Source organism: Channa argus, chromosome 12 (assembly GCF_033026475.1).
Source record: "Channa argus isolate prfri chromosome 12, Channa argus male v1.0, whole genome shotgun sequence".
In the NCBI taxonomy this organism is placed as follows: domain Eukaryota; kingdom Metazoa; phylum Chordata; class Actinopteri; order Anabantiformes; family Channidae; genus Channa; species Channa argus.
This window is the reverse complement of record NC_090208.1, coordinates 21,274,180-21,297,422: the sequence shown is the minus strand read 5'-3', so window position 1 is coordinate 21,297,422 and position 23,243 is coordinate 21,274,180. Positions and strand designations below refer to the sequence as shown.

Sequence of the window (23,243 nt, the reverse complement as noted above, 5' to 3'; positions counted from 1 at the left end):
GCTGACCCCAACTCAGAACCTCTTTCTTAACTTTGTCTATCTGTGGTGAGGGAGATAGGCCATGCTGGGTTTATTCAGTTCTTATACAGATTAGTACATGGCTAAACAGTGATGTCAGGCAAATGCCCAAATATACGAATAACCCCCATTTAATAGCAAAGCTGTTGAAATGCTGCCACCAGACCGCTAATGTTAGTCATTTGAAAATTAACTGGAGCAAATTGTGGGCCAGGGATCAAATACAATGGATTAAACAAAGAAACATGTAAGAGAGAGAAAAGAATAATGGTCTATAAAAGAGTCAAGAGACATATGTAGCACAATAAAAGAGGCAATAAAGAGAAGCATAATAGAAACAGAAAGACAGAGGTGATGGCAGAATTCATATGCGGCCTCTTAGTTTTTGGGCAGCAAGGGGAGACGTGCCAGGTAATGGCTTCCAGACACACACACACTTACTCTCTCTCTATCTCTAATTCGATTGGAAATCTGACAGGACAAGGAGATTGAGTGTATGTAGATGTGTGTATATACCAGGGGTCTTTTTTAAGGCATACTGAAGAGGTCTGACTTCCTCTGCCCCATTGGGAGTGGGGCCAGTTAGTCTCTCAGTGTTGGGAGGGAGGAGGGCAAACACTGGGGGTTAATGTATGCTTTCAGTCATAGCTGTAGTGGGGAGAAATCAGATCCCTTCAGCGTTAATGTGGATTCCAAAATACACACACACATATACACATAAGGCATAAGAAAGCACTTACAACATCTGGCAGTAAATGTATTTGGTTTAACTATTGAACAGACACTAACCAGAAGGGAATAGTTTGACATTTGCTTTATTCGAATATGCTTCTTTACTTGTTGCTAAGATTTAAATGAGATTTGATGCCCCTGACATGTCTGTAGGATAGATATGAAGCAGGCAGCAGCTGTTTAGTTCAGCTCAAGAAGACAGAAGCAGTAACAACTGTTTTAAATTGACACATGAAAATAGTAACATCTTTTAACTCTTGGCTGGAAAGCAAGTAATGCACAAATTCCTAAAATAATTCCTTTCAACTAGAATGAAACCTTTGAAATGAGTCACCACTTTTACTTCCTCATATGAGGAACTTTTAGAGGCGCTTACAGAGAAGATGCAGCAGTGAAATGACATGCATTTGTTTAAGGTTGACCAAACACACCTGGCTGCTTCCTGCTTTTGTCTGTTTGTCTGTTAGAAAACTGTTCATAGATTTTAAGGGGAGAAGCTGTGTAGGCAAATAAAAGACAAATCAAATGGAGTCATAAACATCAAAGAGCATAAACAGTGAAGAGACAAGGGGAATGCAACAAGGAAGACAGGAAGAGCTAATTAAACAGAGGAAGGATACATAAGGAGGAGTGGGAGGGGTTAGAGAGGTCAAGATGACTTGACTGGTATATAACGCCGGCTCAAGATTACTCCACCCTCAGCAATTTCCCAGTGAGGTAAACCTTCAGCATCCCCCCCCACCCCTCCCATCATGAGCTGTAACAGCCCTCCCACTGCAACTATGTGTGTGAGTGTGTGTTTATGTGTGTGTCACCACTTTTCTTTGACATTTCTCCGCAGAGTGGAGAGATGTTGAGCTCTGCTGCAAAGAAACAGAACACCAACTCCAACTCAGAAATTCATTAGGAAGTTACAGAAACTAATCATTTTGTGTGAAGCTGCAGCTCCTCTTTTCATTTGTCAGCCCGCGTTGTCCTGTCTTTTCATTAGGAAATTCCAGTTTTGGGAAATCTGATGGTGAATCAGTTGGCAAGTCTCATATTTGGAAAAAAGATTTCTAGAAAAGAATCCTCCTCTTTCCTCTTCTTTCTTCTAGTCTCCATCTATTCACTGAATTTGGGTGAATTTGGGACTTTGGACTCCCGAATAAAGTTTGGGAATATACGTTTGGAGAGGCAACAAAAGGACAAGGTCATATTGTTGCAACAGCATAAAAGGGGGTGAGTTAAAAAAAAATATATTTTTTTCTTTTGTAGGTGACATGCAGTTCTTGAATTCTCTTCACATTCTAAGCATAAATGTGTACATTTATATATTTGCAATAAGGACTTTGCTTTCAATGTCAGAACCAAAGTTGCATGATAATAAGTATTATAAATGCCTGTCTTGATCGTAAATCAGTGCTTACAGGACTTCTCCGTGAGCATCAAACTACAAGAGTTTTATTGCTAATGGAGTGTAAAAGTAGAGTGTGTTGCACAATCTGTCTCTAATGTCAAATGTCTCAGGGGAGTTAGATTTGATTCTTTTACTGATCCCCTCCTAGATTTCAGTTGTGTGTCTAAAAAAGAGAGAGAAGAAAGAAAGAATGGAGGGGCTGCGATAGTGTAAACCATCCCCTGCACACTGAGCTTAAACAGATGAAAAGAAGCAAGAAGGATAGAAAGAAGTGTGTGAAACATGAAGACGGAGAGAGATGTGGAGTTCCATCCTGTCTCGGGTTTTATGATTAAAAAGCAAGGACAGCCGCTGGGAAAGAAAGCCAAGGATGCACGCATGCACAAGCACACGTTAAATTCAAATGTTTCAGTCACATGCTTCAGTAAATGCACACAGATGTGGCAATGCATGTACGCAAAGAAAGAACGTCAAATTAACTTATGGCCCCTCTCTCTCTCTTGCTCTCTTACACACACTTACACATAGGTCCTCACATGAAAGAGATTTAAACAAACACATCTTTGTTTCATTGCCCTCATCTGTTCTGTTTTCTCCTGGCTCAGATCATCCAATGACTCCCACTGCTGCAATATAATACAGGAAAAAACACACACTTTTAATCCTACATATACTTAGGATTGTGTATAGGTTTGTGGAAATTCACAAAAATGCATACACACAGAGTATATACAGTGTATATTACACAGAGTCATTCTCACTCTACTTTTTAAGTCTGCTTAAATTACATGTTGTGCAACTGTCCACATGTTTTATGTTATGCTATTGTTCTAATGTGCTGTTTGGCAGACAGTATGATTCATAAAGCTACATCTGAAAGCTGTTCAGGGCTGTCAGTTGTATTGTAGTAGCTGTCATTCAAATTCAAGTGGATAATAACAACTGTTGTGAAAGATGGCTGGGCTACATCTTTTTGTCTTTCTCTCCATGGCTGCTAAACGTCTTTGTTACTTACTATATTTTTCCATCATAATATATGGAAGTTTTGAAATGACCTACACCAGTGAGACTGATACCAGTGTCGGCCATCTGCCGTTACTGGTCACCGTACAGTAAAGTACTGAGTGTTTGTGTTGTGAAAAGCAAATCCGTGACAGGAAGAGGGATTTTGGACCCAGCGCTGGTCTAACTAACCACGGAGCTATCATTTTCCCTATTTTATTGCTTCTGAATGTGCTATCAAATATCCACTTGCCAACTGTCACACATAACAAAATGAAAGCTGCACAAATTATTATATTCTGATTGCAATGCATCACTTTATGTGTAGTTATGTGTAGTCTGAAAAGGATCAATATTACAGAGAAATAGCTCTCTGCAGCCAGCCCTTTGGAGCATTGTTGCTTCATTGCTTTACCCCATTTTCATCAACCAACAAGTAGCTGTAGGAGAATGTTGTACAAAGTAAGTTACTAGCTAGTGAACATTTGTGAAACATTTTGTGGCAATGAGCCATATACTATATATACTGTATACTGCACAGATGTTTTTGTACACTATGACAGCCACTTAGTTATGGTGTTTCATGTATTCCTTCCATTTTAATTGCAGTAATCAAGCACAACACATGAGTTTGAGGTACAATCCATAAAGCAACATTTTCTCTGTTACCTGTTACATCCTGTTGGTAACACTGCGTTTTTCTGTGTTTCTCTGCAGACACTGGCTCCTGTAAAGATGGCTGACATGGTGCAGCCAGACCCAAACAGCCTGCAGATGCCGGGTGAGACACATGCATAAAATACTCTGGCCTACACTTGGTTTACATGACTCAGTTTTTCTTCTTTATCTCTTGGAGCGTGAACATATTGACCTTTCAGGTCCCTCTCCCACTTGGGAATATTAACCACATCAGATTTGACATTCCAGTCATTCCAGTTTAGTACAAATACTCAACCTCATGTCTTGAAACCTGAGGTCAAGTGTGTTTATGCTCTAACTCACTGATCTCCATGGTGAAAAATAAGCTGCTTTCTTCATATGGACTTACGCTCGTGTCAGCATCTGACAACAGTCCAATAATGGCTTTTTAAGATAAGAGCGTTCCTATGGCTGCAGATTGTGTTTATGGTCATAGATGTTATGTGTGGCAGTTCAAACACATTTCTAGTGTAGATTAAATCATTTAATAAATAGCTTAATAAAGTTGTAACCACCATTGCATGTAGTCCTGTCAGTTAAATCTCCTCGCTTCTCTCCTTATCGTTTTATTTTTAGGTGTTAATTTGTCAGCCCCGTCATCACCTGCCACAGCTAGAAATGACTGCAGCATCACACCCCTCACACCTTCACCCTCGCCGGTAACTATGCACACACGCTCACCTCAGACACACTTTTTCTATGCTCCTTCTACTTATTTATTCTGATATAAAGCTGTTAAACATGACCTGTGAACCCACATCTATGTCTCACTGTGTAATTAGTGGTTTGTCAAAACACTTGCACTTACAGTTTAAAGGGAAGTGTAGACCTGAAATAAGTACTCAATAAAAACTACTGTCTTTGGTAGAGAAATATATGCATTGGGACTGATAGGGAAAGTGAACAGGAAAAATAGCAACTCCCACATGTTTTCAAGGAACCTTGGTTTAAAGGAAAGCAATACAGCTTCTGATTTCTAAACCAACATCCTAATTCTACACTGTTTCCACTTTAGTTATCCAACACTAGTTATCTTGGAAATACTATAATACTTGGTAATTATATGTACTGTTTAAAACGTGCACTCGTGCTCCCCTTCCAAATAGAAATGCACTTAAGACTAATTTAGGCTACGTTGGCTACGTTCTTTCTTGGTCTGTTTTTTTTATCCTTTTTCTAAATATTTACTGTGTATCATGTATGCAGAGACATGCAGTCTTTTATTTTTTATACAAATATTACAAGTTATGTATTTTAGGGGTGGCTGTATCTCCATTGGTAAGGCAGTCGTCCACAGACCACAGGGTCAGTGGTTCAATCCCCGGTCCCAGCTATACAGTATGTCAAATTGTCTCTGGGCAAGACACTGAACCTCATTCCCATCCCCAGCTGGGCAGTGCCGGTCCAAGCCCGGCAGAAATTGGGGAGGGTTGTGTCAGGAAGGGGATCCGGCGTAAAAACGGTGCTAAATCAACATGCGGACAATGATCCGCTGTTGCGACCCTGAACTCACAGGATAAGCTGAAAGGACAAAAAAAAAAAAAAAAACACACAAGTTATGTATTTTGTCTTGTTTTTTTTAATGTATTTATCTTCAGTGTTACATCATCTGGCATGATGAATAAAAGAAATGGATGATCACAGGAGATTGTGGGGAGGAGTTCTGCTCCCATTCGTACCAGCTACAACACACAAACACACATACACACATACACACCCACACACAGATTTCTATCTGTTTCTCTTTCTCAGAGGGTGGAAGTGAGACCAAGGATGGCCTGTCCATTCTCAGTCGTTGTGGCGATAGACTTCGGGACGACCTCCAGTGGCTACGCCTTCAGCTTCACACAAGACTCAGAGGCCATACACATGATGAAGTAAGAGCATTACTGTGTTTTCATTTCTATTATTTTCTATCATCTCTGATCCTTGATATATTTTTGTCTCTATCTGTGCAGGCGCTGGGAGGGTGGAGACCCTGGAGTGGCCAATCAGAAGAGCCCGACATGCCTGCTGCTGACTCCTGACTTGCGGTTCCACAGTTTTGGGTTTGCAGCAAGGGATTTTTATCATGACCTAGACCCAGAGGAGGCCCGGCACTGGCTCTACTTTGATAAATTTAAAATGAAGATACATAGCACAAGTGTAAGAGAGCAAGAGATATAATAACAGTAGATAAAAAAGGTGGAAAAGAAAATTGTTTAGGTCAAAAAGTTAACAAAATATTAGCAGGCCATTTGCACCCATAGTCACACCAACCAGTGGTTTATATTGTTCCAAGTGAAAAATAAAACCTCTGTCGATTAAAAACAACATTATTTAACTCCCGATAAGCACCAGGAAAATGGCAATATTTCAGCGGTTGTGTTTGTTTATGCTGCAGGACCTCACCATGGAGACAGAGCTGGAGGCGGTCAATGGTCGGAGGGTCAGAGCGATCGAGGTGTTTGCTCACGCCCTGCGCTTCTTCAGGGAACATGCCCTCAAGGTGCAATTTAAGCTCTGATCCCTCGCAGTATTTTTGGCATATAGGAGTATATGTTTGTATTTAGATTTATGAAATTCAAGATGGATAAATTCAAGAAACGATGTTGCCTTATTGGGGGGTTTATGTGTGGGTTTGTTTTTTAAGGGCAGGAGAGTTGAAGCTATTACATGGACTTTTGGTGTTGATGGATATTTTTATTAATGATTTTTATAGGAGGTGAAGGACCAGTCCTCGTCAGTGCTGGAAGGAGAGGAGATAAGATGGGTGATCACTGTCCCTGCTGTCTGGAGACAACCTGCCAAACAGTTCATGAGAGAGGCTGCATACCTGGTACAAACATTTGAAGACACAATTATGCAAAATATATATTTTATAAACATTACAATCAGATGCTGCTTTGCTGTTGGCAACATGTAGGCTAAGTGTGCATATAGTTCTAATTCATTTTTTCATGCCTTTACTTTATAATCATTTTTGGATCTTTAACTTTTTATTAAAAACTAAAAGTCACAATAACTGTTCTCTGTATCTTGACTAAAACTTTTCAAAATATGAAGATTTAACTGGTTCAGCAGCTTAGACTCAAGACACATACACACATGCACATACACACAGAGGATGGCAGCAGACTCGTACTAGAGATGTGAAAGAGACAGAGGAGTGTGAGAAAAGTGTGAGTGTGAGATTCCTGTTCCCATGAAGATCAATTACGACACACAAACACAGAAACAGATCATAATGCTGCACTTTTGCCCCTTTTTTCCAAATATATCTTCCGTCCGCACACACACACACCCCTCCTTAGTATACTGTACAATGACTTGTAGGAAGTGTGCGTACACAGACAGGAATGCAGGGGTCCTCAAAAAATACACATCAATGAACACAGACTAACCACTGAGTCCAGGTATGAGGTGCAGTGCACCTTTTTCAACTTGTGATAAAGTTCCATTATTCTCTTTCGCACACACACGCACACTTGGCCTTACTAATCTGCAACTCTAGCCACAGCTTTTCAGTTCCACTCTCACTGGGCATAAATACTCACACTTTTACATGCACCCTGACCTATACACACACACACACACAGTGCAGTATCCTGGCCATTGGGGTGTGTGTGTTTCCTGCTGGTGATGCTGTCATCAGGAGTGAACAATGAGAGAGACCGGTGTACAAACACAGGAAATCAAGTCCAGACCCCCGCCCTGCACATGCATACACACTCACACATCATTTCAGTCACTCAACATTACTCCAAATTACTCCAAAGACTAAAGCTTATATACTTCATCTCCTCTCATTTCTTGTCTGGTGTCAGTGTTTAATTTACCTGTCAGTACCTCATATCTTTCTTTTCCTTCTCCTCCTCGCTTTGTTGACTTTCTCTTGGTCAGTCCCCTCAGTATAAACAATCAAAATAATTACAGAATAATTAAATTCTGCTTGCCTTTCTTGCCCCGTCTAGGCTGGTCTGGTGTCTTCCGACTGCCCGGAGCAGCTCCTAATTGCTCTTGAACCAGAGGCTGCATCCATTTACTGCCGTAAACTCCGCCTTCACCAGGTGCTCGACCTGAGCTTGCAGCCAATCACAAACGGCCTTGATCTTGACGGGCCCAGATCTTTCGACTCCAGCTTTAGACAAGGTATTGAAGTATATGTGTGTGTATGTGTCATCATGTAGATACGTAAGCATAAAACCACACTTGGTTCCTGGAAATGTTGTTGTTGTCGTTGGTTTCACTTGGGCATTGCGGTGTTTTTGCAAAGGACGAATCTCTGTTAGTTTGACAAAAGCCATATCTTGGCTGAAGCAAGATCACCAAGAGTAAAGATCTGATTTCAAAACCATTCAGTGGTGTTGGTGACTTTGACTTTGACTTTGATGACTTTGCAGTTCTGTATGTGTTTGTGGTTAAACACAGACACTTATGACTCTGGTCAAACGTGTAGAGCGGACCAAGAAACAGATGAGATGGAAACATGAACAGTGGGAGAAATAAAAGGGAGAGCTGTGTTGCAACAAACCACAGAATTCACATTAAGAAGAAAGATTATACTGAACCCGTAGTTAGCTTCAAGGGGGCCAATTATATTGCAAAGAAACTCTTAAAGTTACAGTATTCAACTTTTGAGGATTGAGCCAGCTGTAGCATGATACTCAAATCAATACGTCCAAGGTGCTAAATATTGTCATGAATTCAAAGCTCATGGTGTCTCTTAGATACACACAAGGCAGCCCCTAAGATCAGCATGAGATGCACAATTTTTGACCTTCTCTAACTGACTTTATGAGTCTGTGTCAAAATAATTATGATGGTACACTGTCTGCTAACGCTACAACAGGCCTGGAGCACCTCATTGTCCACTATGTAATGTTGGAGTCTCATCACAGAGACCTCTTGCAAGAACTGCCAAATGCTTTACAAATGCAGCAAGAAGGCAGTGGAGCAAGGATGCAGCTTGGCCTCAACTAGCTTGGAGGAGCTAAATGATATATAAAGGACACATGGCGAGCTGGCAGTCTTGCTGTTGCACTAATAAGTAATTATTAGATGTTCCTATGCTATGTCCTGTGTTGCTGTGTTTGCTTCATGTGTGGTTGTGTTAGTTTATAACCATCCAAACCTATTGACAGAAGTTTAGCAAATGTTGCAAAGTTTCTACATAACACACTAACAGGACAGTAGAATTGCTAACAAATGCTCTGCATTGGTTGCTGCATAATTTTAACCATGTTGTTTCACTTTTCACCCAAGTTGCACTTTTTCTGTATAAGCTGGCCTCAGTTTTTGTTTGTATCGCATATTGCAAGGTTAGTTAGATTACGAAATGTATGTATAGGCTACTGAAAACTTCAAAGGCATTTGCCTTTGAGGTTTTTGCCTTTGAGATTTACCTTTTAAGTTTGTTTAACGAGTTGTCAAGGAAACCATTTAGATAGAAAGTTTGTTACAAGAGAAGTAGTTCAGCTCCGCCTTGGCAAAGACCAGACACAGCTATACGAGCTACAAGATACATCTATGAGAGATTTAGGTTCGGCTATTAGAGCTCCTCACTGTTCAATAAATGTTCAGTGTTCATCACAACGATGTCTGGATTGGATGATTGCTGGACCACCGGATACGAGTTTTGTAAAGTTGTTTTAGTTGGCCAGCTGTTCTCTTCTGTTTATGGAAACTTTGACTGGTGCATGAGCAAAACTGAGCATGCATATTTACTTCAATACACAACTTTGTTGTAACACCAATAAGTTGTGTTTGTGGTTAGCATGCACATTACACATGACAAGAGTGTTACATTGCTGTTATGTCTTCAGTGTGACAACAAGTAAAACTATGCAGTTTTTTTAAATCCTCTAATAGTACTCTCTATTGCTTGGCCTCTGCCGCTTTCTTTGGCGGTTGAGTAACAGCTGTAGTTCAAATGAAACAAATGAAACATGTAGGAGGAGACCAAGACTGTTGTATACAACAGTGGTCTGCCCACAAGTCCTGCCTACTGGGGGCCCACAAGTCCTGCCTACTGGGGCTTCATAGATTACTAAAACAATATTTGAAAAAGTTACATAGTGTATGAAATGCAAAGCAATTCTTGATGTAACTTCAGCAAGAATTGCTTTTTTTTTTTAAATATTGTCCTCCAACACCAGACAACACTCAGCAGTACAAACATGTCTCATCAGTGTCAACATAACAGAGGCCACATGTAATTTGAATAATTTCACAAGAAGTGCACAAGAAATGAATTTGCATTCGTACCACAGCTGCAACTTGTGTTTGTACAAATGCGTTTGTTTCTTCTTTAATGTTATAATTCAAAACATACTGTACTATGTTGTGACTACATTTGGCAGCGTGGGATCGCTTCTGCTAGAACTGCAATTTTCTCTGCTGCCCTCTGTGGCTGAAAATAATACTGATGAGAGCAGAGACTGAACAAAAACAGTAAAGTTGCGAGCTGCAAAACCACAACAATAAAACAAAAAAGAGGTTCAAATGTTCCTTAGAGCTGAAGGAACCTGAGGAGTCTGGTGATGAATCTCTGACAAATCGCTGCAAGTGACTTATATAAACATAATAGTTTGATCTGTTGTTCACCTAAAGAGTTTTTTAATAGTGTGGCTTTAAAAGAAAACTTTTGAATGAAAACTGAAAACTGACAATTTAAACAGTTTTGTCTGTCAGATATTTCGCCACAACAGCAAAGTAAAGCTGCCCAGAAGTTAAACAATTCTGCTACAGGAAAATGCCACTAGAATACAGCAAATGGAACAAAGAGAAATGTCAGGCTGGGAAAGAGGAGACTGATGCATAATTCAGCGAGCAAACATGCTGCCCAAAATCCCCTGCACGAACCCCACTTATACATATGCAGAGAGTGACACACAAACGACATTCACGCACAAAAGACACACACTCAACACAGGATATTGTAATTGGAACAAGGTGCAGTGAGACTATGATCTCACCCCCTCCTGGCTTGCCATTCTCCCTTTACTCACTTTCATTTTTCTTCCTTTTCCCTCCACGTTTCTAACCTTTTCTCTCTCAAGCTTTGTTTTGCCCAGTTATACTCTTTGCAACAAGTCTGCAAATGCAAACCACACACAAAAACACACACTTGGCATCAGTGACATGGATCATACTATCTTTAGCGTCTCTTCCACCTCATTTCTTCTCCAAAGATAGCACTGGGGACTCATTACCATACACACACATGTGTGCACACACACACACACACACACACACACACACACACACACACACACACACACACACACACACACACACACACACACACACACACATCCATTTTATTTTCTGCTGTTTCATGTAAATGGTTTCCAGACATGCGTTCCATTCATCACCCCTGTACAAACACACACAACTGAAATCAAGACCTGTACGGTCATAGTGTTCTTTGTTCCGCTTCATTTACCACACACACACAGACGCACATACGTTAGCTCCTGCATCATCAAGGGCCTTAACACAACTTTTTCTCAAATCAGGGTAGGTTTTTGTTTCTCAACAAGACTGTGATCGTCACAATCAACCTATTTTTTCTCTCTTCTCTTACACACATTTTGCTGGTGTGTGGTATTTGTGTGTGGTGTTTGAGGGAGCTGAACATAAACCACTTTTACCTAAATTATACAAACACTTCACTCCAGACTGTCAAACCTATGAATTACAATGTGACACACACACTTCAACAGCAGGAACACATTTCCCTTACAGCGTTTCCAAAAAAGCTGTTTTATCAAAAGAATCTTGAGGCCATTGTGTCTCTCACTTCATTTGTTCACGTGCATATGGAGTCATAAACGTGTATCTGCTCTGTCAAACAGGTTGACAGGTATTTAGTATTTCTCTCAGCTTTGTTTGAGGGCGTTCTGCTTCTGTTGGCTTTAATACAAAATCTCGGCTTTCCAGTTAGGCGATGTACATTAAAAAGTGACTGTCTTTCATTTTCAACAAGCTGCTTCAGTCAGGCAAAAACATTATGTCTGTCGTTTGGCCTACGTTTTCTTGTTTGTCTTGGATTGAAAGACCTCTTGTGTGAAACATCTTTAACTTTTATCTGTAGTACAGTGAAACATTCACCCTAAAAGTTTGAAGTGAACATGTTTGAATTTTTATTTAGCTCTTTGTCTAGTTAAAGTCAAATGTAAGTGTCTGACCTTACATTGTAAGATAAAAAAAAACAAACATTGAATCCTAGCAAAGCAGTGAGAGCCGCTGAAAGGTGGTTATTACCCCACAGGTGGAGAGAGTCCTTAAGAACTGTTGCTGGACGATTTAATTTAGGAACAGGGGCCAAGAGCAATATTTCGGTGGGCTAGGAGCCTCTGTTTGCCCAGAAATATTTGCTATATCTCTGAAGCAGTCAATAAAACATGGGGGCTAAAAGACAAAAAGCGCACAGTTTTGCAGTAACTAATTTGTTTTGACCATTTAAAGGCCATTAGCCACAGACTTTGTATAGACTACATGCAGCAAAGAAATTACTCACATGATCTTTGAAGCTGTTACAGTGAACTACTTAGCAAATAGTTCTGTATTGACACAGGAAACAGATACGGAGCAGCATTAGTCTTCATTTGCAGTTGTTGCAGACTGCAAGCAGAGGATAATCCTCGCAATTAAACTAACAAAAGAATCACCAAAATAAAAGAAAATTGGGAAACATTGAGTTATAATGTGGAAGAACAGTTGACGAGTTGACCTAGCACTTTTGTTGTTTCCAAAAACTGCTTTATTGATATTAAAGTCAACTACATGGACGGCAAAGATCAAATCCAACTGTCAAAGTTATAAAAAATACACACAGATATCTTCTGTATCTGTGTGTATTTATAATCTGTGTGTGCGTGTGTGTGTTGCAGCAAGGGAGCAATTGAGACGATCCAGACACAGCAGGACCTTCCTGGTGGAGAGTGGAACTGGAGAGCTGTGGTCAGAGCTGCAGACTGGTAAGGCCAGGTGTGTGTGTGTGTGTGTGTGTGTGCCTATATGTGTGTGTGAGCCTGTGTGTTTAAGACTGAAGGACCACGCGTTTGGGACACGGATATGATTTTGAACTTCAACTGAGAACACCTACTTCCACATTTCCACTGACCATAAAATTGTTTTTCATTCATGTGTCATCTCCTTCTTCTCCTCTATTCACTGTGTTCTTTTCTAAACTGACTGCATGGTGACTGCATGGTAATACCATAACCACTTCACTGTCATAACTGTTATTGTGTTTAAGTGAACATACATAGACATATTAAATTTAAATTAGCCTTGCATTTCAATTGTGCATTCATTAACTTAGTATCCCTAATAGCTTATTATCCATTCAGTTTTTTATATTACATCTTCAAATAATACATTTGTACAGTGTGCCACCTAAAACGTTAATTAAATGAAACTGACATCAGATCAAGCTTTTACAGTCACCCGAACAGCAATAGTTTAATCTTAAAGATATTTTTCAAAATTAATCGTATTGTCCACAATCACCATACAGATACCTAAGCCAACACTGAATGTTTTCTACTCATGTTTGATTAGTTGTCAGCCTGCAGCCTGGATTTGCTCATTTGCTGATGCCATAAACCTCCATTGTTGTCCAAAAACTATTAAAAACCAGACACACCGCTCCACTGAGTTGCATATTTTATTATTCTAAAACCGGTGAACTTTCTATTTTATTGTTTCTAATGTCGCACTGCGTGTTCCGATTCGGCACTTCTTCCTATTGCGGGTGGTGAACAGCACATGCTCAAGATATTTAACATGGAATTACAGAGAATCCAAAGAGTGTGGACAATATTTACAAGGGTCTTGGTTTTTAGAATGAGTAAACATATCACCCAGTGAAGCAGTTTTTGGACAACAAAGGAGGTCTGTGGCATCAATGAACCAGCAAATCCAGACCAACAACTAAAAAAAGGTGAGTAGAAGTAGTATTCAGTGTTGGCTTTATGTGTCTATGTAGTCATTGTGCCAGTATGATTAATATGCAAAATAACTCACAAATGTTTCTTTACTTAAAAGTTCACTTACTACCTAAATACTATTTACTGGTATGATTATTTTTAGGACAAAGTCACATCTCAAGAAAGCCACTTTCTTAAACTACAGAATAACATTTTTAACTACAGACAGTCCAACTCACCTGGCTGGCTTTCCACAGCTTTTACTTTCTGTTAATCTGTGACAAAAATCTGAGGAGCCACGCACCCTTACTGACCCTTTCTGCTCCCTTTCCTGTCTACACACACACACACACACACAGGAAGGACCCAGCCCATGGGACTCTCTGTCTCTTCACTGTAAATAAACCAAAGCAGAAGAAACTGTTTTATCTTCCTTCACTTGTATATTCATCTCTCATCCCGTCCTGTGTTTTTCATTTTTGTCCCGTTCTCCTCTCTGCATTCTTTTTTTCACCAGCTCATATATATTACCTCATACTTTTGTGTGAACCAGGGTAGAGCCAAGCCTTGGTGCTGATTGTCTCACCCACACATAGAAGGGAGTGCAGCAATCACAGATGCCTGAGGATTATTTATGTTTGAGAGTCTTCTGGTTGAAGGGTTTAAGAGGAAACACATACACACATACTAGAAACATGACCTCTATGACACAAAAATGAAGACACCTTATCTTACTGTACTCTATTCAGAATGTTCCCTGCCCTGGATTCAAACTGATCAGCCTGATAAGTTTCCTCATTTAGCAAAAAGCATAAAAAATACCCAATTTCGTAAAAACAAAAGTTGTTTCCAGAACACATGAATGACCTTAAACTGGATGTGTTTGTGCTGTTTGCGCAGGTGATAAGTATATTGTTGCAGACTGTGGAGGAGGAACGGTCGACCTGACAGTCCATCAGATTGAGCAACCACAGGGAACACTTAAAGAGCTCTACAAGGCTTCAGGTACCGCAGTTCACAATCTGCTATCACACAAAAATAAGTAGTTTGAAGCAGCTTCCAAAACTGGGGGTTCTCCTTCCCAGGCGGGCCATATGGTGCTGTTGGTGTAGACCTGGCTTTTGAGGCCATGCTGTGTCAGATCTTTGGTGAGGACTTCATCCAGAGCTTCAAAGCCAAGCGGCCGGCAGCCTGGGTGGACCTCACAATCGCATTTGAAGCTAGGAAACGGACGGCGGCGCCAGGCAGAGCCAATGCCCTTAACATCTCCCTGCCCTTTTCTTTCATCGACTACTACAAGAGACACAGGGGCCAGAGTGTGGAGGCCGCCCTGAGAAAGAGCAGGTGGGTGTGGGCCAGGAACAACGTGTGTGTGAGAGGGTGTGTAAACAGCTTGATCACAGTTTGCGAGAAAATGATTCTTTCTGTAACAGCATCCTCTTTCGTGTGTGCGCGTGTGTGTGTCAGCATGAACATAGTGAAGTGGTCGTCCCAGGGGATGCTGCGGCTGACACAGGAAGCCATGAACGAGCTCTTCCAACCCACCATCTTCAATATAGTCAAACACATTGGTGAGAAATACACAGTGACTGACCTAAAGACAACACAGTTGCAGATTTTCACGTGTAGACATGCAAAGGTTTGGCAAAGGCAAACATGCACATGTATAAAACATTGTACAGGCTTCTCCCTAATGTTCTAATAATGTACAAATTCTTTTTACTGGTTATGCCAAAAATCAAAGTTGCAGAAGGGCAAAACACCACAACAAGCTGAACACATATAACACTTTTCTATGGTTTACATGTTAGTAATTATACTTTTAGCAGAGACTAACAACACTAGCACTCGTGGAGTTTCTGGACTACTAATGAATAGTTCACATCCAGTGTCTACTCTCTCTCAACTCTGGTTTGGTCTCCACCAAACTCTAAGGGAAACATAACTTCTGTGGGTTTACAACTAAGTTTTTTATTTTTGTTTTCTTAAGAGTTGCCTGCTGATAGCAGATCACAGCCGCTATTATAAGTAGTGTATTCTATAGATTTTCCTCCTTCTCTTTTTGCTGATAGAGGCGCTAATGGCGAAGCCAGAGGTGGGGGGTGTGCGTTTCCTCTTCCTAGTTGGAGGTTTTGCAGAGTCGCCCATGCTGCAGAAAGCAGTCCAGAAGGCACTGGGACGAATGTGCCGCATCATAATCCCTCACGATGTTGGTCTGACCATTCTGAAGGGTGCTGTCCTCTTCGGGCTGGATCCCACTGTGGTGAGAGCTCAGGAACACCCGTTAGAGCAAGAGTAGCTCTTTGACGCATGATCTAACCTATTTGTGACCTCTCTGTCACAGGTTCGAGTTCGTCGATGCCCCCTGACCTACGGCGTTGGCGTCTTAAACCGGTTCATCGAGGGGCGCCACCCTCGTGGCAAACTCCTCATTAAGGATGGCAGGGAGTGGTGCACCGACATCCTTGACCGCTTCGTCTCCGTTGACCAGTCAGTGGCTCTGGGTGAGGTCGTGAGGCGGAGCTACACACCTGCACGTCTAGGTCAGCGAAAGATCATCATTAACATCTACTGCAGCGCAACAGATGATGTCACATACATCTCTGACCCAGGCGTCAGAAAGTGCGGGACAATCATTTTAGAGCTACCGGAACCGCTGTCGCTACCAGGAGCAGTGGGAGGAGCAGGAGGAGGAGTCCCAGAGAGGAGGGAGATCAGAGCGACCATGCAGTTTGGAGACACGGAGATCAAAGTCACTGCCGTTGATGTTATGTCTAACCGCACTGTCCGGGCTTCCATAGACTTCCTGTCCAACTGAACAGAAACAGGAAGTGGAGAACGAAATAACGATATCAAATCATGGGTTTTAGAAAAAGCGGTACTTTGGGAGTGGGTCCCACATTTTTAAACTTGCATCTCACACCACAATCATGAGAGAAACACAAGTAGTACAAAAAAAAAACTTGACTGAAGAGCAAGGTGCATGTACAGAAAAGAGGAAAGAAGTCTGTCTGCTATCTGGCTTGAGTGAAGGGTTTCTTATTTCACGCCATACAGTGCAGTCCCAGGCATTTCCTGCCCAGAAAATATACTGAGGAACATGTGCGAAACCAAAGTCAAGCTGGAGGCCAAGTACAAAACCTCCAGTGCAGTGAAGCAGACATCATAGATTAAATCAAACTACAGAAACCTAATGCACGATACTACCTAGAGTGAGACTCACTCATGTTCCAAATAAAATACTCATATAATAAATAATACCTCATTTAAATACTATTTACTAGTCACATATGATATTGTTTCTACCTGCTCTGTTGATTTATGTAATGTGATTGTGCGCCACCCCGTGGAGCAAAGTCCGAACTACTAGCTGAATAAAAAGGCTTTGTGCATTAAAACACATCTATGGGTCCTATACTAGAGCTCAAATGTGACATTACAGTTGTGTGGCTGTTAAGTATAATTCTTTGGTCAAAGTGAGCCCTCTTCTACATTTCACACGATAGGTGGAGCTTTACAATTATGTTTTGTAGAAAGAAAATCCAGGGCGGTTAAGGTGTTATGCACAATACATTCAGACATTTAGAGGGTTCTTTATTTTTGCACATCGAGACCCATCACATCTAACCCTGTGATTGTTTTTAATCTCGTGCATGCTGTTACCCAACTATACCCATGTTTATATTTAGTGTAACAAGTGTATGACTCACACCATGTTAGTTTTCACCTCATGTCTAGTTTGTCTTATTACAGTTTACTGCTTGGGCCTGACTTCACTGTACATTACTTTGTGTTATAACCATCAGGAACATAACCACATTTATGTTCCGCATCCCCTTACCACTTAAATATTAAATAAATCAGACGACTCAACATCATGATTTAAGCTGTGGGTTTATTGATAAGAATGGTCCAATAAATAGTTTCACACAGCCTAACTGACACATGGTTCAGTACTGCTCAATATCCTATCAGTGCTTTACTTTCAGTTTGTTAGTGAACACAGAAATAACCCAATGGCTTCTTCAGGTCAGATGGGGGAACCGGAGTATAACAAAAGTATAATAACTACAGGGGTAAAGATACAGTGCTTGAAATGTAAAACAAAAAATACCAAGTCAAAGACTCAAAAAAAGAACTACAGATGAAAAACACAAAAAGTATTTTGTTTTTGAAATAAATTCTTCCTTCCCCTTGTTTGTTTCCCTGAACCTGCAACATGTCTGCAACTGATTACAACTCATTCTTCTATCTACATTTAAAATCCAAACAGATGTCAAATATGCCAATCCACATTTAAAACAACTTTTGTTTAAATGCCTGCATTTGGATTTCAATGCTAGTTAAACATGTGGTTTTGTTCCTGCCTCTTCTTAGTGAGCATGGGGTCTCCCACGGCCTCTGCCCCTGCCGGCGCCACCTGGAGGTGCATCCACAGAGCTGCGGGGGTTCTTGATCGTCTCATCCACAGAGAGGATAAGGCAGGCTGCCTCCGATGCCGCAGTCAGAGCGTTGATCCGCACAATGGATGGCTCCCACACACAGGCAGCAAAGTTGTCTGCAATATCCTCGTTGTTAATGTCCACACCGTACCACATACCACCCTGCAGTTAGCAAAAAAAGAGATGGAGAAAAAGGCTCAAGACAAACAGAAGGCCATAAAACTGAGTGTACTGTTTAGGTAAATGTGTTTCACATCCTACCTGTGCATGTTTGGCACGCAGTTTGTTAAGAATGTTTGTGGCATCAAAGCCGGCGTTGTCACAGAGCTGTCTAGGAATGATCTCCAGGGCCTTGGCATACGCTCCGATTAACAGCTGCTGTTTTCCAGGGATGGTCCTGGAATAATCCCTCAAGTATTTGGAGAGCTCCATCTCTATGGCTCCTCCACCTGCCACAATGGAGTCGTTCTGGAAATGGATCAAGTACAATCAGCTTGTTTCTGTTATAATGCACATGGTGAAAAAATAAAGAGCTACACCAGATGCAGAGATACAGCTTTATCAATTCATGAAAGGATCTAAATGGATGTGAGAAATTGATGTACGAACGTTATGCGTTTTCAGTTATAACCAACACTTATTTTACTAAATATAAAAGACAAAGTCAATGGAACCATCAGCACAGTAACTTTCCTATGCAGCTGCATATAGTATGAGTGCTGACAGTAACAGTGCAACATTATTCAACTAAAAACAAAAACAAAAAAACACTAGTGTTACTAACTACCACTGCAGCAATACCAAGTACTACAACAAGGTTGGCATGTGTATCCATACTGTAGACAGTAAAGGTGGGCAATATAGTGCAAACAAAATGAAGCACATTCTTCTATTTCAGAGCTGGTGCCCTGAAATCTGCAATAGAAGCAACGTCTACGACGTATTTTATCTGTTCGGTCCAAGGTGGCATCGCTTCATAATGACTAACACATTCAACCTTTCACATACAGACAAATATATACACATAAATGGCAAAAAAAATCCTCTTTTTCTGTGAGAAATCTACCTGGGGAAAACTTCCATTTTAATGAAGTAGCTGTATTTTTAAGTAGTAAAGAGTCAACAGAGGCTAATTGGTGCTAAGGTAAATATGTCATATATTATTGCATTACTACTATTCTGAATTTCACAATTAATCACTGATAGTGGTTTTATTGGGCAATATGATACAGCACACTTCTAGACAGCGATCATAAGATGACAAAGGCATTTTTTTATTAATACTTCCATCAAAAAGGTCAGGAAATGTTCCATGTACAACTTACACTTTGATAACATCGCTGTATATAGTGAGCCTCCTCTCACACTGTTTGTATCAATCTTGTGCGTCAACTGACCTTAATGGCTCTGCGTACAATCATGATGGCATCATGGAGCGATCGCTCTGTCTCCTCTGTGAACTGTTCTGCTCCACCCCTCAGGAGGATGGTGCATGTCAGTGCTTTGGGACAGCCCTTAAAGAAATTATACCTGCAGGTGCAAACAACATGAGTGTGAATTGTGGAGCACATTTTTCCTTGAAAGATAAATATCAAATGAAATGGAAATGTTCATGCAGCTGTAAACCCATTCCCCTTACCTCTCTCCTCCAACCTGGACCTCCTCAAAAAGTTCACACTGTCCCAGGACATCATCCGTCATTGATCCTACTGAGGTCTGGATGGAGCCTCCACAGGCCTGCAGATCACATTACACACAATCAGCCTCGATCAACAATTACTTATTGAAGAATTGTTAATTAATTATTCAAGAAAAATTGCTTCAGGCATATAATTTTTTTTTTAAATGTACTAATTATGACAGCATAGTTCTGTGGCAGCGTAATACCTGCTGTGCATTTTTGTTTGCCCTTCCCAGCACTAGATTTCTGAGACAATCTAGAGTTTACAGATGAAACACTGATTCAATAACTAAGTAGCCGATGCCTTTCTTGTATACATCTCTTACCATCATGGTCCTCTTCAGATCCTCCTCCTGCACCCTGCCTGCACAGAACAGGTCTCTGTCAGCAAAGTACTGGGTGGCCACATCACCAATGGGCAATTTGGACAAAACCACCTTTGCCCCGGACTTATAGATCTTTTCCAGTTTGTCGTACAGGATGTTCCACTCTGCATCCACGATGGCCTGGTAATCCTGTCAAAAGAAAAATGAAATAAAGACTAAATTAACAAGGAAAAAGGGAAGGGGGCTTATTAAAAATAATTTTTGACTAGTTTGACTTCCTCATCCTGTGTCGTAGTCTCTTCATACCTCCACAGATTTTACGCGAACCTCAGCATTATCCTTCTCTGCCTTCAGTTCCAGCTCCACATTGAGCAAAGCAATCTTTGGATTCTCGTAGCGTTTAGGTTGCATCTCAAAGCCGGCGTATGAGAAGGTCTTCTTGAATGCAACTCCAGAGATCAACTGGGATTCCTGGACAGACAAAAATTAAAACAGAACATTGTCTATATTCCTCAAGCGCTTTATAATATTATAACCAAATTTTTAAAAATGTATCCAATCATGAATCATGCGACTAAATTATGAACTCAAAGGCACAAACCTCTAGTGCTCCTCCCTGGACCTTTTTGATACCAATCATTTTCAGGGACAGCAGCTCGTCCAGAGACATGACAGCATCCACCACCATTTTGGAGAAGAACTCCTTCTGAACAGCAATTAGCTTGGAGTTGAGAGCTGTGGCTGCACACTTTTCCAACAGCTCCCTCTGCTCTCTGAGAGGATAGAAGAAGAAAAGGTGTATATGAAAATGCACCAGAAGGGATACACCATTATTAAATTGTTTACAGGACAGATCTAGCCTCAACTGCTACATGAGTGTGTACATGTAAATAAACTGTCAGAGACAAAACTCACTGCTTGTCATCTTTCTTCACTGAGACAGAAATCTCCTTGATCTTGCTGACAGCAAGGTTAGTGGCGTTGCGGAACGCTCTGATGATGGTCTGAGGGTGGAGACCCTCCTCCACATATGGCTTCAGCTGTTTCAGGAACTCAGCAGCAAGTAAGGTGACAGAAGTGGTGCCATCGCCAACCTAAGGATCGTGCAATAGAAAGAAAACCTTGGGGTCAGTTTACTTTTTTTTTTTCAAAATAACGACCTTGAGGCTTTCGACAAGCAGGCATTTATTCTTCACCTCAGCATCCTGAGAGCGAGCAATGTCCACCAGGGTTTTGGCTGCAGGGTGAACGACATCCAACAGTTTTAGGATGGTGGCTCCATCATTGGAGATTGTGGCCTTACCTGGAAAACACAAACATTTACATATTTTTGACATCCAAGAGTTGTAGGTCAATCACACATTTCATTAATTAAAACTTCAAACCTCTGTCCTTACCTCTGCCATCCACCATCAATTTGTCCATGCCTCTGGGCCCCAGTGTGGTCCTGACAGCTTCAGCAATCACCTGAGGGAAAAAAAACAAACAGCACATTTAGATAGATTAACTGAGAGAAAGCTAAACACATGGAACAAATCAATGTACAATCAATCAAGACAGTCTTCTTACCTGGCAGGCATTGATGTTACTGATGAGCTGGGGAACACCCTGAGATGTGTCTGTCCCCTCCTTCAGCAAGATAATTGGTGTGGGCTAGGAGCCAGAAAGGAATGAAGGAAAGTGAGAGAAGCAAAGTGTAAAAATTATTTATGCTAAACACAAACCAATTACTTCTATCCCTAATCTCTGGGATAGTAGAGCAGTGGCAACAACAAGCTTTATTATAAACAAATTCAGTTGTACTACATCTACCTGTATGTTTGGGGTCATCTATTTTTTATTTAATAAACTATAATAGGTAATGAGTCATATCATTGTATGATCACTGTTGTAATACTGCCCTTGGGAGACTGCTGTCCAAACTGAACAAGAATTATTTGTCATATAGGCCTTAAAAACCTTAAAAGAATATTGTATGCGTACACATTTAAAATAATATATACCATTTAATTTTATAACTAAATATGGAAAAAAAATGCATGTTGTGTCTACTGCAACTGTGATGCTTTTGTTACCGGTTGGACATGCATCTGTAGGACACTGTAAAACACTGACTGTCTTTAAACTAACCTGCTGCTTATTGTATGTATTCACAATTGCATTGTTTAGGCCTTTATCTCTACATCATCCCAACATTAGCAATAGATGCTCACTCAAATACAAAGTCTTAAGAGAACGAAAACTATAGCAGTGAATTAAACTCCTCGGCATTTTCAAGTTAGTTTTTTGCTTCAGAGCAGAAATGTTTCCAATTCAACCATTAATACAATGACTTTTGTAAACCTTCTCCTAAATAACGTAACACAAAACACCACTGCAACGACTGACAATATCCGAAATTAAGATGTTAAAATGTCTCTAAATACCAGTTCAAACAATAAGCAACTGACTGTAAATCATCTTTTATACCTAGTAATTGCTGACAGGTTAGCTAGCATCACCGTTAGCACTGTTACGCCCAATGGTACAGAGTAATGCTACAATGCTAACTCAGCCTGGCTAACGTTTAAATAGATTAACAATCATTTTCAAAAAATAAATAATTTCCAACACTGCTAAAGCATAGTCGGCTACATAGAGAATACTCTTGATGCAAATGTTTGTGAAACAAACGGAGGATGGACATGGATTGCACGTTTGAGTGCAGTGCATTAATGCTAATTCACTCACCATCATCTTAGCAGTTTCTTCGAGAAGCTTTCCACCGGCATCCTATCCCACAATGCTTTTCGAGTTTCGTTTGGGACATGTTCAAGAGCACGCTACACTCATTTTTCAACGATTTCACATTTCTTTGTCACACATTTATTGGAATAATGCACACATTCACTTAGAAACAGTCTTCTCTTGTGCAAGAAACAGTATTTAATAAACATCATGCAGTAAAGTATTTAATGTTACGGTGGAGCATTGCATTCTTGTAAATACGAGAAACGGATCTCGAAATTACTTGTTATGTTTCTCGTA

The 23,243-nt window shown here is 40.6% G+C and overlaps 2 protein-coding genes across 3 annotated transcripts; one reads left to right on the top strand and one right to left on the bottom strand.

The window, feature by feature from the left end:
• The first annotated feature begins 1,560 nt into the window (after positions 1–1,560).
• On the top strand, positions 1,561–17,648 carry hspa12b (heat shock protein 12B). 2 transcript variants are annotated; one of them, XM_067523626.1, is made up of 14 exons: positions 1,561–1,971; positions 3,869–3,932; positions 4,427–4,509; positions 5,603–5,727; positions 5,809–5,995; positions 6,234–6,338; positions 6,552–6,668; positions 7,804–7,981; positions 12,727–12,813; positions 14,668–14,772; positions 14,853–15,111; positions 15,235–15,338; positions 15,840–16,030; positions 16,112–17,648. In XM_067523626.1, exons 2-14 carry the CDS (start codon positions 3,887–3,889, stop codon positions 16,583–16,585), a joined length of 2,061 nt encoding a protein of 686 aa, XP_067379727.1. In that variant the 5' UTR covers positions 1,561–1,971; positions 3,869–3,886; the 3' UTR covers positions 16,586–17,648. The 2 variants fall into 2 exon arrangements, with proteins under 2 accessions (XP_067379727.1, XP_067379726.1); XM_067523625.1 differs by lacking the exon at positions 1,561–1,971 and adding an exon at positions 3,587–3,613.
• Positions 17,645–23,021, bottom strand: cct7 (chaperonin containing TCP1, subunit 7 (eta)). Its single transcript, XM_067523627.1, has 12 exons — positions 22,947–23,021; positions 21,786–21,869; positions 21,614–21,683; positions 21,413–21,519; positions 21,132–21,310; positions 20,818–20,989; positions 20,523–20,687; positions 20,217–20,405; positions 19,849–19,946; positions 19,607–19,739; positions 18,471–18,677; positions 17,645–18,371 (listed from the first exon to the last, which is right to left on the bottom strand). The coding sequence occupies exons 1-12, from the start codon at positions 22,950–22,952 to the stop codon at positions 18,141–18,143; spliced, it is 1,641 nt and encodes a 546-aa protein (XP_067379728.1). The 5' UTR covers positions 22,953–23,021; the 3' UTR covers positions 17,645–18,140.
• Positions 23,022–23,243: the final 222 nt, after the last annotated feature.

Bases quoted from the DNA above. Each gene is read 5' to 3' on its own strand.
- hspa12b (XM_067523625.1), top strand. The intron at 5,728-5,808 runs GTAAGAGCATTA...CTATCTGTGCAG, and splicing joins GAGGCCATACACATGATGAA to GCGCTGGGAGGGTGGAGACC. The intron at 14,773-14,852 runs GTACCGCAGTTC...TCTCCTTCCCAG, and splicing joins AGAGCTCTACAAGGCTTCAG to GCGGGCCATATGGTGCTGTT.
- cct7 (XM_067523627.1), bottom strand. The intron at 21,684-21,785 runs GTAAGAAGACTG...TTTTTCCCTCAG, and splicing joins GTAACATCAATGCCTGCCAG to GTGATTGCTGAAGCTGTCAG. The intron at 21,311-21,412 runs GTGAAGAATAAA...CACGATCCTTAG, and splicing joins CTCGCTCTCAGGATGCTGAG to GTTGGCGATGGCACCACTTC.